This window comes from Anolis sagrei, chromosome 3 (assembly GCF_037176765.1).
Source record: "Anolis sagrei isolate rAnoSag1 chromosome 3, rAnoSag1.mat, whole genome shotgun sequence".
In the NCBI taxonomy this organism is placed as follows: Eukaryota; Metazoa; Chordata; class Lepidosauria; order Squamata; family Dactyloidae; genus Anolis; species Anolis sagrei.
The window spans coordinates 91,228,871-91,244,793 of NC_090023.1; the positions used below are offsets into that span (position 1 = coordinate 91,228,871).

General features: G+C 41.0%; 1 protein-coding gene across 4 annotated transcripts in view; it reads right to left on the minus strand.

Annotated features, from left to right (window-relative positions):
- The window catches only part of GLRA2 (glycine receptor alpha 2), a 168,198-nt gene extending 157,256 nt beyond the window's left edge, over nucleotides 1–10,942 (minus strand). For 2 of the 4 annotated variants that reach the window (XM_060769980.2, XM_060769981.2), the window contains exons 1-2: nucleotides 9,790–10,942; nucleotides 5,315–5,448 (exon numbers count right to left, since the gene is read on the minus strand). In XM_060769980.2, coding sequence (XP_060625963.1) covers nucleotides 5,315–5,448; nucleotides 9,790–9,857 — 202 coding nt within the window. In that variant the 5' untranslated portion in view covers nucleotides 9,858–10,942. The remainder of the gene's footprint in view (nucleotides 1–5,314; nucleotides 5,449–9,789) is intronic. The other 2 variants (XM_060769983.2, XM_060769982.2) reach the window with 1 other exon arrangement.
- Nucleotides 10,943–15,923: the final 4,981 nt, after the last annotated feature.

Sequence of the window (15,923 nt, forward strand, 5' to 3'; positions counted from 1 at the left end):
GATTTGCACTTTTTACTCTCCAAAGCCCTGAATCCTTTTGCACCAAGTAAATAGATGCTTTTATATTCATCTATTTTGAATTCCAAGTTAGAGTGGCTCCAATGGAGCTACCCACATTTTCCTCCCCTTTTCGCCATGTGATGGCCAAAAGGGTGGTGGGGCAATGCCATCTGATGAGGAGAGGGAAAGGGTGCCAAAGCACCCTCTCCTGTTCCCTCCATGATGAGGGAAGGAGGGAGGGTTTATAGAGTGCCATAAACTGCCCACATACCTTCCCTTTTGCCAGTGACTGCTGGCTCAACAGCATGGTCTGAAAAGGCCATGTGAAGAGGTCATAACATGTAACTTCACTATAGCAGTGCTATACAGCTGGCATGATATGAAGCCATGCTAATCAATGATGATGATGATGATGATGATACACAATGTGACATACATAGGGATGTAATGCTCGTGTTGTACAACAACCATACTACTGGCTCTGCTCATGCAATGGTGCTGACAGCATGGTTTTAATCCTGCTAATTTTGTGTAACTTTACATGATCTTAATACTGTTTAGGATGACATTACTTCCCATCTGGATGCAAGACAAAATGTCAAGGTTAAGCTCACTTGAAGGAGTTTATACAACAGAGAAGAGCACCTTTGGGTTTCCCATCCCAACCATAAGTCCAGCATCTCTCACTAGGCTATCTAGGGCTGATGGGAGATGTAGTCTAACAACAGCTGAAGAGCCACCTTTTAGCTTCTTTGATGTACAAATGTAAGCTTTTGTTTGAATTCCCTCAATAAGAAGGTTTCTAGTTTTTGCCAAGCCTTAAGTACATGGGCAGGAGCAGCACGTGCCTTGCAATGATTCTGTAATAAAAGCAATGCAAGTAACTTTTATCTACAGCAATTTTCAACCAGATTTTCAGCATGCAGCATGGAGAAAGTGACCCTTTAAAATGCAATTCAGCATTCTGTATTCTGTTATGTAAACAGCCATCCTACAGTTCCTGGGAAAATGTTTTGGAGGCCATAAGAACTTAAACATTTTCCTGTCTGTGTAAACAGAAAATTTTACTTCTGTTCAATGTATTGAAGGAGTAGAGGGATTTTTTAGTGGTATGTCAGAGAAGGATTGCAAGGAGTGGTGGGAATGCAGGGTCCCAAACATTTCTGCTCTTTCCTGATGCTAAACTAGTTACTTTATACACAGATACACACTGCATCTTGATACCAAATGGGAAGATTTTTTAAGAGATCTGGGATGGCAAAAATGCCCCTAAAGCCTTTCAAAGGAAACGAGAGTCAAATTGGTACATTCTGAAGTACATGCCCTTATCATGGAAGACTTTATGACCCAACTCCAAAAATGTAGGTAGACATGTTGATTGTTTGTTTACCTCCTTCTTTCTGTTTCTCTATCTCATTACTTTCTGTTCTGCCATATGTATACATGGAGATACCTACAGAGAAGTAGTACAATAAATAATATCTCCTTTATTAGGATCAACTGAGAGTTATAGGATAGCAATCTAGTAAAGGGCAACGTGTGGCTAGCAGGCTGAACTTTGGTTTGAGAGCCCCAAGACTGCATGAGAAAAGGAAAGATAGGGGTATAACAGGTTTCCAAATTTTGTAACATCAATAGATCAGGATTTTCTAGCAAGTTTTTCCTAGCACCATGAAAGAACACCAAGTCAACAAGCCAGTTTTGACTATTTTATTTTCCAAGAGTGTGGAGAATGGTAAATTGATCTTAGTTGCGCATTCAAGATCTAGAGATCTCACCATGTATTTGCTTTACAACAGAGATAGCTCTCAATAATATTGTTGCTAGTAAAGTTGATCTTATTCCTCAGGTAGCATTAGGATTGCAGCTAAATTCTGAATGAGCAGGAAAGTCTGAGGGGATTGACAGATTACATTGTCATCTATGCTAATAAAAACAATGCTAGTGCATTGATCCTGCAAGTCATGGCTCCCCTATACCATTGTCCCTTCAGCTCATAAACTGCCATTGCACAATAATTGATAGCTAGTATGCCACACATTTCCTCCTTAGCCTTTCATACCATTACTCTGGAACTGATTTTTGAATTGCCCTTCAGAGTGCAACACTTCCCCTAAAGCAGAGGTTCTTAACCTGTGGGCCGAGGACAAAAATCTGATCCTCGAGCATCCTTCCTCTTTATTTATTTTATTTGTATCATTTTATTTCTGCTCCTTTCACACCACCTGCCACTCCTTCCCTGTCACTGACCATGGCTTATGCTCTGTATCAGAAACTAGAGCTGATGTGGTCTATCCAATGCAATTTTCTGAATCAGCACCCCAAACCAAATCTAAAATTGACCAAAAACAGATTTGTAACCCTTTTGGTACTAATGTTGGAGAGTGGTCCCTGGTCAAATAGTCCCTGATCAAAGTGGTCCCTAGTCAAGTGGTCCCTGGTCAAAATATGGTTGGAAACCACTCCTCTAAAGCAATTTGCAAAATTTGGTGAAAACATGCCAATTTGCAAAAAGCACTTCATATCTCTATCACAGAAACAAATAAAAAGTAGGTGGTAAAAAAAGATTAAACTTTTTTAAAAAAATGAAGATTCATTGTTCCTTACAAGAAATCAATTCCAGACGTGTGGAGCTTCCACCAAAAAGATCCTGTTCTGGATATCTATACATTTCTGATCAGCCTTGAATATCTCATTGCTTCATGTGAAGACTCATTAATGGAGACTAGTTCTTTCAGACATTCACCTCATGTCTATGTTTTACATACAAAAAGGGGAGCAGGGGAAAGCAGGCATGTGCCCCCCACCTCCCTATTTTTTCACCCTCTGTACACAAAGAGAGTTTGCAGACAGTTATCCTCCACATGTAGAGAGTGAGAACAATCAAAGGACTAGCATACTTGTCTCCACTTTCTTCCTCATATAGCCAGAGAGAACAACTAAATGGGGCTTTTGTTTCACAACAAGATGATCTGCACTGATCCACATTTATTCCCATATTTTGTCATTTTCACTTTACGATCCCAACAGAGCCCTACAAAGGATTAACAGGAACAACCAGATGATAAATGAATATATCAGAGATAGAAGTCAGTCTGCTCTTATGGAGTGTACTTGAGAAACAAACCAGTACACTCGATAGCCACTTTTCAAAAGATATCAACACATTTCCTCACACGTCCTTATAAAAAAGGTGGCACTGTGATATTTTTGCAAACATAGTCTTCTATCACTCAGCTGCCCCATAGCTACTGATATAGATGGAAAATGATATATTTACGCACTAGAAGAAAGAAACACTTCTCATTTGGATGATAATGTCTACATGAATACTACTCTGGACTTCTCATGTTCTGAATCCTCTATTGTTCAGCAATTACTGAAATGGGTCAATATTCAATGTATCAAAGTCAGAATGGCCAAGCATAATAAAGATCTCAGTACGAACCAGACAATAAAATGCTTCCATATATCAGCCTGAGAGTGGTCTCTCTCTCTAAGAGTTTCATAGATTGATAACAGATAGTGGTTTACTGCTCAGTGTTAAACTTCACTCTTGTCACCCCTAGTTCACCCTCAACAGTGAATTTTACAGAGTCTGGTAGACCTCCACAGATCAATCTGGGGTGCAGAATTTAAATACCATATGTTTTGACTAAAAATCAACAATTACTGTAGCTGCGTATGTTTTGTTTGGATCTGCTTCTGTTTACCAATGGATAGGGAAGTAAAATATCAAAGAAAGTTACTTTAATTTTATACTACCTCTATTAGTAGGTGTTTTTTCATATTTTTAACACTTTAGAACCACCCTTCATTCTTACAGATGCCAGTGCTTCGTACAAGTATAACTATACAATAAAAACCAAATTCTTATCATTGTAATTGAGTCAAAGAAAAACAACTGATAGTATAAAGTGGGTAAATTTGGAAAATTAAAATACTAGACAAAAAGAGGGGCTTTGAGCTGCTAGTAAGGTCATGCTACAGTTGGAAAAACAGAACCAAGATGTTCTCCACTCTTTTTTGTACCCTGGGTTATTTCATTTGAGAACCCTCTTTGGCAGTCTCTAGAAACAGGCAGGCTGGTATATGGAGGTCATGTACTGAAATGCAGTTTAATATTACCAAGCAACACACTTTCATATGAAAATCAGTCACCTACACTTCTTTGGAGTCATCCTGTAATCCATCTGTTGAAACCAGCAAAGTTCCACAGACTTATTACAAGGCAACTCATGGCCAATTTACAGCTCTATCATTTGATTATTACTGAATATTTGAAGCTGATTCACACATGTGTGATCATCACTTGAGAATGGCAGCATCTGCTGATGAATAGGGCATCACATATCTAATACTATAAGTGGGACTTTCATCTTGCTTGACATCACTTTGAGACAATTATTTCCAGTTGAATCAAACTCACACATCATCCATCAAATGTACAGAGCTCAGCTGCTTGAAATCAAGTATATGTGTGAACCAGGTCCTGATGACTCACAACTGCTTGTGTGTATTATTTCAACAACAGCAGCAACAACAACAACATCAAAACCCCCAAAGCTGCAAGTGATGTGACAATTTTGTTTGTGGTTTCACCTATTAATTATTATTTATTTATTTAGGGCATTTGTATCCCGTCCTATCTAAACCTCCGCAGAGGGACTCAGGGCGGCTATCAACTGGCACAGCACAGTGCCAACAACAGAGTAAAACAAGCATAAATACACATATTATAATAAAACAAATATAAAATACCTCCCCACTTCACCCCCCCCTCTCTATCTATCTATCTATCTATCTATCTATCTATCTATCTATCTATCTATCTATCTTCATTTATAAACCCCTACCATACTTTTAAGATAATTCTTTTTCCATTACTGCATAGGCATGCTTATGAGAACCAGGCCATATAAATGCCTAAATCTAGAACTAACTTTCCCAGCTCAGCACCCCATAAGGCAGTGGTTCTCAACCTGTGGGTTCCCAGGTTTTTTGGCCTACAGCTCCCAGAAATCCCAGCCAGTTTACCAGCTGTTAGAATTTCTGGGAGCTGAAGGCCAAAACATCTGGGGACCCACAGGTTAAGAACCACTGCATAATATTTTTTAATCACAGCTTCCATCATCCCTACTTTATAACACAAATGACTGTTGGTTTTGGAAACTAGTCCAAAACCATTATAAAACATCAGGTTGGGAAACTTGATCTAGTCTACTTCACCTAAGACTTTTATGTACATTTGTTATAGCTTACATTTTACATCTTTACATCCTGTTAATTTTTAATGGACTCAGAAATGACTTACCTTTAAAATTAGGCCTTATTCTTGCATCATAACCTGACGTTCTCCCCATCAGCTTGTCCAAAAAATCTGAAGGAGACAATGTCTGTGCAGGAGATTTTCCAGACCTGGAATCATGTTCTTTACAGAAAGTCATCCTTTAAAAAAATAATAAGCTTTTTAAAAATAGTTGGAATTATTATGAAGAATGATTCCATCATGTATTCACATCATTTTCACAAGATAAATCTAGTGCAACATGTTGATCATATGGAAAAACGATTTCCTGTAATACAGTGGTTCTTAACCCATGGGCCGCAGAACACCAATGGGCCGTGAGGACAAAAAATCTGGTGTGCGAGCCTCCTTCCTCTTTATTTTATTTTATTTCTGCTCCTTTCATACTGCCTGCCACTCCTTCCCTATTGTTGACCATGGCATATGTTCTGTATCAGAAACTAGAGCTAATATAGTCTATCCAATGTAATTTTCTGAATCGGCATCCCAAACCCAGTCTAAAGTTGACCAAAAACTGATTTGTAACCCTTTGGTACTAATGTTGGAGAGTTGTTCCTGTTTAAAGTGGTCCCTGGTCAAAAAAAGGTTGGGAACCACTGCTGTAACACAATGTACTTCTCAAGTGCTGAGGAATCTGAACATTACAACTTTTGAGGAATCAGGTTTTTAAAAGTCAGATATTGGAATTCAATTCAAATTCTTACAGAATTATTTCCCATTTATAACTGTAGCCCTTGGTTTACATCCAGTGACACCCACTAAATGCCCTCTGCTTTATAGATCTGGGTTCATGGTAGCTTTTTAAAAGACTGCATGGCAAAACTGGATGTTAGTGTCCAGACTCATACAAAAGCACAGATACAGTGGAAATCTTAATAGGCCATAATTAAATGACTTGATTCTTTTCCAAGTCTGTTTATTTCCTCTGGGAACTGGCCAGATGTGAAGATTTTAATTTCCCATCAGCCCACATCAAGCATGGATAACAGTCCTTCTCCGCAACATCCACATCAATTTATATCCTATTTTGTGTTAATTGCACTCCCATGCTCGTTACAGATTTCACCATGTAAAACGTTAGGCATTTTCCCCAAAGAAATACAAGGAAAGGCATTTGAAATGAATAAAATCTGGACTAACAAGGGGAATGGATTGTCATAAAGTATACTGACTCATAGAGTTTAATATATTCCATTGTGTCAAAAATGTGTACTTCTAATTCACGCTGGTTTTAATACAACATCTAATAAGGATTAAAAGTAATCCTCTCATAGGATCTTTTGCAATGTTCTGTATGCATGTGCTATTTTTAAAATGTAATAAAACTGGTTAAATATGAAGAGGGTCCACATCCTCAAGGGCATTATATCTAATGCTGAACACTATTCCTGATTTGTGCACTAGGAAAGAGAAAAGAGTTCCAACCTCATCAAGTTTTACGATATTGTTTTTGTTTTTGTTGTTCTAGTGTGCCTTCCAACTTATGACAACCAAGGTTGGGGTTTTCTTGGCAAGATTTGTTCAGAGGGAGTTGCCCTTTCCTTCCTCTGAGGCTGAAAATGTAACTTGTCCAAGGTCACTGAGCAGGTTTCCATGACTGAGTGGAGATTTGAACCCTGGTCTCCAGAGTTGTAGCCCAACATACAAACTACTACACCTGATTTTCATGTTAAATACTGCTAAAGAGGACATGGCAATTCTTTTTAACTAATGGAGAGGCATTAGGTTAACCTGGTGAATAGTTAAGAATAAGTAATAATACCATGGGTTAATGCTTATTATGAATTCAAAAGCACATAGTTTTATTCAAATGTGCCAATCCGTGCCACTAATTAAAAATTAAGTTGGGTTGCTGTGAGTTTTCCAGGCTGTATGGCCATGTTCCAGAAGCATTCTCTCCTGACATTTTGCCCACATCTATGAAGGCATCCTCAGATGTTGTGAAGTCTGTAGGAAACTAGGCAAGTGGGGTTTATATATCTGTAGAATATCCAGGGTGGGAGAAAGAACTCATGTCTGTTTGAGGCAAGTGTGAATATTTCAATTGGCCACCTTAATTAGCACTGAATGGCCTTGCAGCTTCAAAGCCTGGCTGCTTCCTGCCTGGGGGAAGCTTTTGTTGGGAGGTGCTAGCTGACCTTGATTGTTTCATGTTTGAAATTTCCCTGTTTATTGTGTGTGTGTGTGTGTGTGTGTGTTGTGGAAATTCCAGACAAGAAGCAATCAGTGCCAGCTAACACCGCCCAACTAAAGATTCTCCCAGGCAAGAAGCAGCCAGGGTTTGAAGCTGCAAGGCCATTCAATGCTTATAAAAGTGACCAATTGCAACATTCACACTTGCTTGAAACAAACAAGAGTTCTTTCTCCCACCCTGGACATTCCACAGATACATAAACTTCACTTGCCTAGTTTCCAACAGACCTCACAACTTCTGAGGATAACTGCCATAGATGTGGGTGAAACACCAGGAGAGAATGCTTCTTGAACATGGCCATGCCCAGAAAACTCACAGCAACCAAGTGATTCCAGCCTAAAAATTAATTTGTTAGCATACTATTAATATACTTGTTACTCATAAAACAAATGTCTCCCAAAGAAGTAACCATTGAATACAAATAATAAAAGGAGTAGATCATCAATATATGAGTTGTTCTTTCCTTTCTACTGGACAGACAGCGGTTTAGGTGAAAATCCTACATTAGTCCGATCTAAAGATGTTCCTTGATGGAGTCAAAATCTGATGGGTGCTGGCTCCCGTCTAGATTTCTAGAAGGAAAGGTGTGCCTGATTTGTGCCACATGCATTAGATGCTATCATTTATCCCACAATAATTAATCCAGAAGAGCTGCAATTCCCTTACTCATTTTCTTACTCATCTCAACTTAACCATCTCTAACATAGGTTAATATGGTTACTACCCAAGTTACCATACCCTTTAAACAGCAATGAAATCGTATTGTCAAAGGCTTTCATGGCTGGAATCACTGAGTTGTGAATTTTCCGGGCTGTATGGCTATGTTCCAGAAGCATTCTCTCCTGATGTTTCACCTGCATCTATGGCAGGCATCCACAGAGGCTGTGAGGTCCTCACAACCTCTGAGGATGCCTGTCACAGATGCAGGTGAAACATCAGGAGAGAATGCTTCTGGAACATGGCCATACAGCCCAGAAAACCACAACAACGCAGCAATGAAATCCCCTCTTGCCATTCATTAACTATCATGATTGTGAATACAACAAGCTGGTTAAAGTGTATTAATGGGCAATGAGTACATCTGAAGTGATTCTGAGTGTATGTATGCACTAGACCACAATAGACCACCTGGAAAGAAGAGACATTGTGGAAGGATCATTCCAACAACCTGAGGAAATATTTCAATTTCAGTGTCTATAACCATCGCACTAGAAAGAAAAGAGGACCTATGCAATTTCACTATTGTCTTAAAAAGCCTTCCCAAGCAACAACTCTTCCCAAAAACGAAAAAGCTGTCCCCTTGTGCTCTATACTAGTGTTTCTCAACCTGGGGGTCAGGACCCCTAAGGGGGTCACAAGGAGGGTTTAAGAGGGGTCGTCAAAGACCATCAGAAAACACAGTATTTTCTGTTGGTCATAGGGGTTCTGTGTGGGAAGTTTGGCCCAATTCTATCATTGGTGGGGTTCAGAATGCTCTTTGATTGTAGGTAAACTATAAATCCCACCAATTACAACCCCCGAATGTCAATGTCTATTTTCCCCAAACTCCACCAGCATTCACATTTGGGCATATTGAATATTTATGCCAAGTTTGGTCCAGGTGTATCATTGTTTGAGTCCACAGTGATGTAGGTGAACTACAACTCCAAAACTCAAGGTCAATGCCCACCAAACCCTTCCAGTATTTGCTATTAGTCATGAGAGTTCTGCATGCCAAGTTTGGTTCAATTCTATCATTGGTGGAGTTCAGAACACTCTTTGATTGTAGGTGAACTATAAATCCCAGCAAATACAACTCCCAAATGACAAAATCAATCCTCTTCCACCACACCAGTATTCAAATTTGGCATATTGGTTATTTGTGCCAAATTCCTTCTAATGAATAAAAATCCATCTTGCATATCAGATATTTACATTACAATTCACAACCAAAGCAAAATTACAGTTGTGAAGTAGCAACAAAAATAATTTTATGGCTGGGGGTCATCACAACATGAGGAACTGTATTAAAGGGTCGTGGCATTGGGAAGGTTGAGAAACACTAGAAATGAAAGAAAGGAAAGAGAACCTATGCAATTTCACTAATTTTTTTTTTAATAAAAAATTCCTTCCCAAGCAACAACTCTTCCCAAATGGAAAAGCGGTCCCCTTCTGCTCTATACAAATTCCAAATGAAATCTTTCCAGACTCAGCAAAATAAGTCTGGCTTGTGGTGCTCTGTTTCTGTGGAGCTGTCAATCCCTGCCCATGGTATCACAGGTTAGCAAAGATTCAGGATTTCACCTACCTGAAGTGGTGTGTTTCTAAGAAAAAGGCAAATAAGGCAGTCAAAATGTTCACTAGCTGTCGGTTCATTCCTCCTGTTTTCTGCCTGGGAGGTGGAAAAAAATCTCCCAGAAACGATTCCAGCAGCAATCAGAAAGGGTGGCAGGGTGGTCCAAAAGTAGGGCGCCTTGCCTAAATCCCCAAATCCAGCAGTAATTTGAAATCCTTTAGAATCAGGAAAAGAAGACCTTCCTTGGCATGTCGTGGAGATGGCAGGAAATCAAAAGTACCAGTCCTTGGAATCATGGTTAGGCGAAACCCCGGCTCATCCCAAGCAGCAAAAGGTACCAAGCATCTGGAATTGGCCACTCTCTCTACCCGAAGACTGGAGGATCTCTCCCTCCTTCCCTCCCCCCAGAATCCCCCCTTCCTCAATCCTTTTCTACCTTAACATCATGCACACACACACACTCAAAAAAAAGAGGGGGAGGATAACGCTGCCACGTTGCTCTGTCTTGTCTTCAGGAGCTGGTTGTGGGGTGTTTTTTTTTCCGGAATGGGTGCCAAACGTCCTTAAAAATACGCACGAGGGTTGGAGGGAAGAGACTGCCTGCCTTCGACCCTCTCTCTATTCCTTATCACCAACTTATAAATATCGAAAGAGTATGATTGGTGCTGAGCTTGGGAAAGGGAAGGTGGGGAGAGGGACTCTTCTTGTGCTGGAATGAGAGGGAGGGGGGAAAGCCCAGGATCCTTCTTACACACGGACTCTCGATTTCAGCACTTGGACAGCTCCGTGCTCGGCTTCTGCAATGTGCGCATGCTTCGGGCTCCATCAAACGTGACCGGAGTTCAGAGACGCGGCTTCCCACCTCCCCAAAACAAGGCGTTCAAAGCGCCCGGGTCTCTTCTCGGTGGATGAGGGGGGAGGGGTGGCTTTCCGACCCTTCCTCGGACCACGAAGCCGTTCGGGGGCGGAAAGGAGATCTCCGAAGGCAGCCAGCCGTCTTGGTGTGTCAGCCAGGGGCGGTGGGAGGCAGAAATGGCGCAAGGTGGGGAAGGAAGGAAGGGTGGGTGGGCGCAAACGGGAAGGGAAAAGCCCATCTCATCGCAGGGACTGGAAAAGACAGTCTAAGTCATGCCTCAGTCATGGAATCGAGACACACACTAGGAACTGAGACTCGCAAATCTCCAGGATTGCCACTTCGGGCGCTGCCCTGGTTGCCTCCAAAAGCCAGCTCAGTCTCTTCGCCTCCCTCCAGGGTGAGAAGGACGAGAGAAACCTCTGGTGGCTTGTCTGTCCCCCTTTCTTTCCCTATGGTTGTACCTAATGTGGGAACACAACGGCAAAGGAAAAGGGTAAAGGTTTCCCCCTGACATTAAGTCCAGTCATGTCCAACTCTGGGGGCTGGTGCTCATCTCCATTTCTAAGCCAAAGAGCCAGCATTGTCCGTAGATGCATCCAAGGTCATGTGGCTTGCATGACTGCAGGGAACGCTGTTATCTTCCCGCCGGAGCAGTACCTATTGATCTACTCACATTTGCATGTTTTCAAACTGCTAGGTTGGCAAAAGCTGGGGCTGACAGCGGAAGCTCACGCTAATCCCAGCATTCAAACCTGCAACCTTCCGGTCAACAAGTTTAGCAGCTCAGCAGTTTAACCCACTGCACCACCAGGAGCGGCTTAAAGAGCTGGGCATGTTTAGGCTGCAAAAGAGAAGACTGAAAGGAGACATGATAGCCATGTATAAATATGTGAGAGGAAGTCATAGGAGGAGGGAGCAGACTTGTTTTCTGCTGCTCTGGAGACTAGGATGAGGAACAATGGCTTCAAACTACAGGAAAGGAGATTCCACTTGAACATTAGGAAGAACTTCCTGACTGTGAGAGCTGTTCAGCAGTGGAACTCTCTGCCCTGGGGTGTGGTGGGGGCTACTTCTTTGGAGGCTTTTAAAAAGAGGCTGGATGGCCATCTGTCGGGGATGCTTTGAATGCAATTTTCCTGCTTCTTGGCAGGGGGTTGGACTGGATGGCCCACAAGGTCTCTTCCAACTCAACAATTCTATGACTCTATCTACTAGCCCTTCAAGAACAGAGGGCCCTTCATGAGCCAGAGGGGTTTGGTTCCAATACCCTGTGGATACCAAAATCCATGGATGGTCCCATCACATACAATGATGAGGTAATATGATGTTCCTTAGACAAAATGACAAAACAAGATTTTTGGAGAAATTGAATATTTTCAGGCCATGGATGATTGAATCCATTAATTCAGAATCAGACAATCCATAGTACAGTCAGTTCTCCACATTTGCTGTGGTTAAGGGGAGAGGACTCTTATGAAAGTGAAAGACCACAAATATATTGCTCGTTTTTATCTGAGAGAGCACCTCTTCAAGAATGTATAGGTCTTCCAGCACATCTCTGTGGTCAACTTTCATTGGAAGCTGACCACAGGCTTGCATTGGAGAACCTAGGAATTCCAAGAAAAGTGTTCTCCCTAGAAATCTGAAGAAAGCAGTTCTGGGTAAGTAATACTGAAGAAAGTAATACTGGAGGACTTAGACATTTCTAAAGAAGACATTTTTAATGAAATCTATGAATAATCAAGTCCACAAAAGTAAAAAAAGCAAATGTGGAGGGACTGATGTTTTCATTAGTGCAAGAGGGCAAGGAAGCCACAATAATAGCCCCTTATCTGCAAGGCAAAGAGGACATTTTTTCAGTTTTGAAACACGGGTCTTGGCATTAGATCCAAGCTTCCAACCATGTTGGGTGTACTGACATACTTCACTTAGGAGTTCTACTCAAATGGCAACTAAGCAGAATAGCTTCTTTAAGGATGCAACCAAATGGCCAAGCCTCACAATCCCTTTCCTGTCTGAAATCTGGAACATTGGCACACCAGGAACTATGCGATCTCACTTCCTTAGACTGCTTGGCATTTTTAACGCTCAGAATAGCATCACACTAGAGCAGTGGTTTTGAAACTGTGATCCTCCAGATGTTTTGGACTTCAGATCCCATCATTCCTAACAGTGGTAAACTGACTGGGATTTCTGGGAGCTGAAGTCCAAAACACCCAGAGGAGCACAGTTTGAGAACCACTGCACTACAGTATCTATGCAGTTTAAATCCCATGGCTGCCTCTTACAGTATTCTTGGGCTTGTAGTTTAGTGAGGCCTAGGAACTCTCTGGCTGAGCTGTTTAAAGCCCCCCCCCCCCCCCCCGCTAAACTACAAGCCCCAGAATTTTGCAGAAGGCAGCAACCAGATTTAAACTGGATAGATGCTCTAGTGCAGTGGTTCTCAACCTGTGGGTCCCCAGATGTTTTGGCTTTCAACTCCCATAAATCCTAACAGCTGGTAAACTGGCTGGGATTTCTGGGAGTTGTAGGCCAAAACATCTGGGGAACCACAGGTTGAGAACCACTGCTATAGTGTGATGAGGTCCTTAGAGTCAGCAACATTGTTTGTGGACCTGTTTGCTATATATGTGATTTACAGCCACATAACTATAAGTTTCATTGAATATTTTTCAAAAAAAGCGGGGGGGGGGGGGAGAGAAAAAAGGGAGAAGAACATTTGTTCATTTGCAGTTAGTCCAAGTAATATTACTTTTTGGCTGTGCTGTAAATATAGGAAGCCCATGCTGGGAAGCCAATCCCTCCCGTGGTGATAACAAATATCACCTAGATTAAAAAGGTTTGTTGCACATTGGGTATGATATTGCATTAAGAAAAGAGATACTCCTACTTAATGTCACACACTCCACTAAGCCATGGGCCTGTTGTTCACACGAGGTAATTGCTGTTGTTACCATCACTATTATTGTTATTTGTTGCTGGTATTATTGTTACACCCTATTTTTCCTGCAATGTGAAACTCAACATGACATACAACAGATAAAAATTCATGAAATACAAAAGTTAGAAAGAAATTAAACTATCAAAAGAATAAAACCAATTAAAAACATGAATCATTTTTATTTTTAAAAACCCAGCATATCATACAAGGCCTATTTCCCTTTTTTTTTAAAAAAAAAAAAATCCTTTCTCAAAGGCCTGCCAGAAAAAGATTTTCAGAAAGATAGGAAGGAAGGGGCCAAAATAGGTTATTTAGGAAGTGAATTCCAGCCTGGCAGTAGCCATAGAAAAGGTCTTTTCCTGTTTATTTATTTATTTAGTATACTTATATACTGCCTTTCTCACCCCTAGGGGGACTCAAAATGGTTTACAACATACTAATGGCAAGAATTCAATGCCAACATACATATAATAAAATAAAATCACAATAACTGAACACAGACATATAACTATAAATTAAAATCATTAAAACCATTAATCATAGGCATATACAACATGGAAACACTAAGACGAAGCATTAAAAACACCCTAATATAAATATTAAAATCATATGATCCAAAAATTTTACACCATGGCCATTCTGATTGTCATAACACGTATTTCCTGATTATTCTTTGCATTGCATTACTGCCCAAAAGCCTGGTACCACAACCATATCTTTTTCTTTCTGAAGGCAAGGAGGGAGGGTCCTGATCTAATTTCACTGGGGAGAGAGTTCCAGAACTGAGGAGCTACCACTGAGAAGGCCCTAACTCTCGTCTCCACCAATCACACTTGGATGCAGGCGGGATCAAGAGCAGGCCTCCCCAGAAGATCTTAGAAGATCTGAGATTATTCATAGGGACAACTGTTTATGATGATTATATGATACTTACCACTTGTGATGATGATATGACAGAAAGAAAGGACTCCTTAGAAAATTTTCAAAGAGAAGCAGTTTTCTATGGGAGAATATTGTCTTTCAGGAACCTCTAAGCTTTGAGCATTCTATACTGGCGCTCTTGTATTTCCACTGAACACACTACGGTTAGAATTCTCTTAGCACACTATACTAGCAGTTGTGAAATTCCCATGGTTGTGAATCAGGGGCAAGACAAAGTGGACCAAAGTTGCTGGCTCCAAATAGTCTCTAGAGCGTTATATGGCCATGAGTTTTTCCTCCTGTCACCAGCAATGTCTTTATGTCAGGAGCTTCACCAAAAGAATGTTGGCCTTAATCAGCTTAGTAGTCCCTCCCCCCCCCCCACCTCAAAAAAAATCAAATAAATCAAGATACAAAGAAATTACACTAAGCCAAGATCAGGTTCCAAGTGGCATGGTATTCTAGGGTCTTTCCACACAGCACTATAACCCAGAGTGCCAAGGCAGAAAATCCCACAATATCTGCTTTGAACTGGGTTATCTGAATCCACACTGCCACATAATCCAGTTGAAAGCAGAAAATGTGGGATTTTATCCAGCTCTGTGGAAGGAGCCTTAGTGGCTGGAGGTAAATCCAGGTCATAAATCAGCAACAAGTCTATACTATTGGGAAACTTCCTCAGCTGACGACTTCTGTCTCCCTGGTCTCCCAGTGGCTGGTACCAAGGTATTTCAGATGCTCTCCCCTTAAAAAGCCCTTGATTGTAGCCAAGCACTGCCCTTCAAGTGAAAACATGAGCCCAGCCTTCCTGATGAGGTTTTCCTTTCCTGCTCTAACTCTGAGCTATCATTCAAAGCAGAAGAAGGCCCTGCTTGGTGCTCAGTTGTCTGGCAGTTGTCTCTTTAATCTCTTCCTCTACATTGCTACAGAGTAAGGCCTCTTCCTCATCTGATGAGGCATCCTTTAGGGAAGCTATGGCACTGAATATCTTTCAAAAGTGTTTGAAAAATTACCCTACAGCTATGTTAGGCATATACAGTTTTGATCTACACAAGACAGCATAAGTAAAAACTAAAGTGCTTGAACATTTGGAAATATGTGTAATAAGAATGATTTCCTCCCTGCTTCTGGCTGTAGCGGCACCACACAGGATTTGACACCACATAGAGCTTGACAGCAGCTGGTATATGAATGGTGTTAGTGAATATATCCAGTGGAAGAAGACATAGGTTGGAAGGATGGAAGAGCAAGAACATTTGATCCTTCCTTTTTGACTAAATATTAAAACAATTAATATGACTATTCATAGGGTTCCCTTTCTTGGGGATTAGAATTAAACATTTCTAATTTGTTGGCCATTGTTTTGTTTTTTATATTTGTTGACAAAGTTTAGTTAAAACTGGAGTAGATTCTATTTCTGTAGTACGA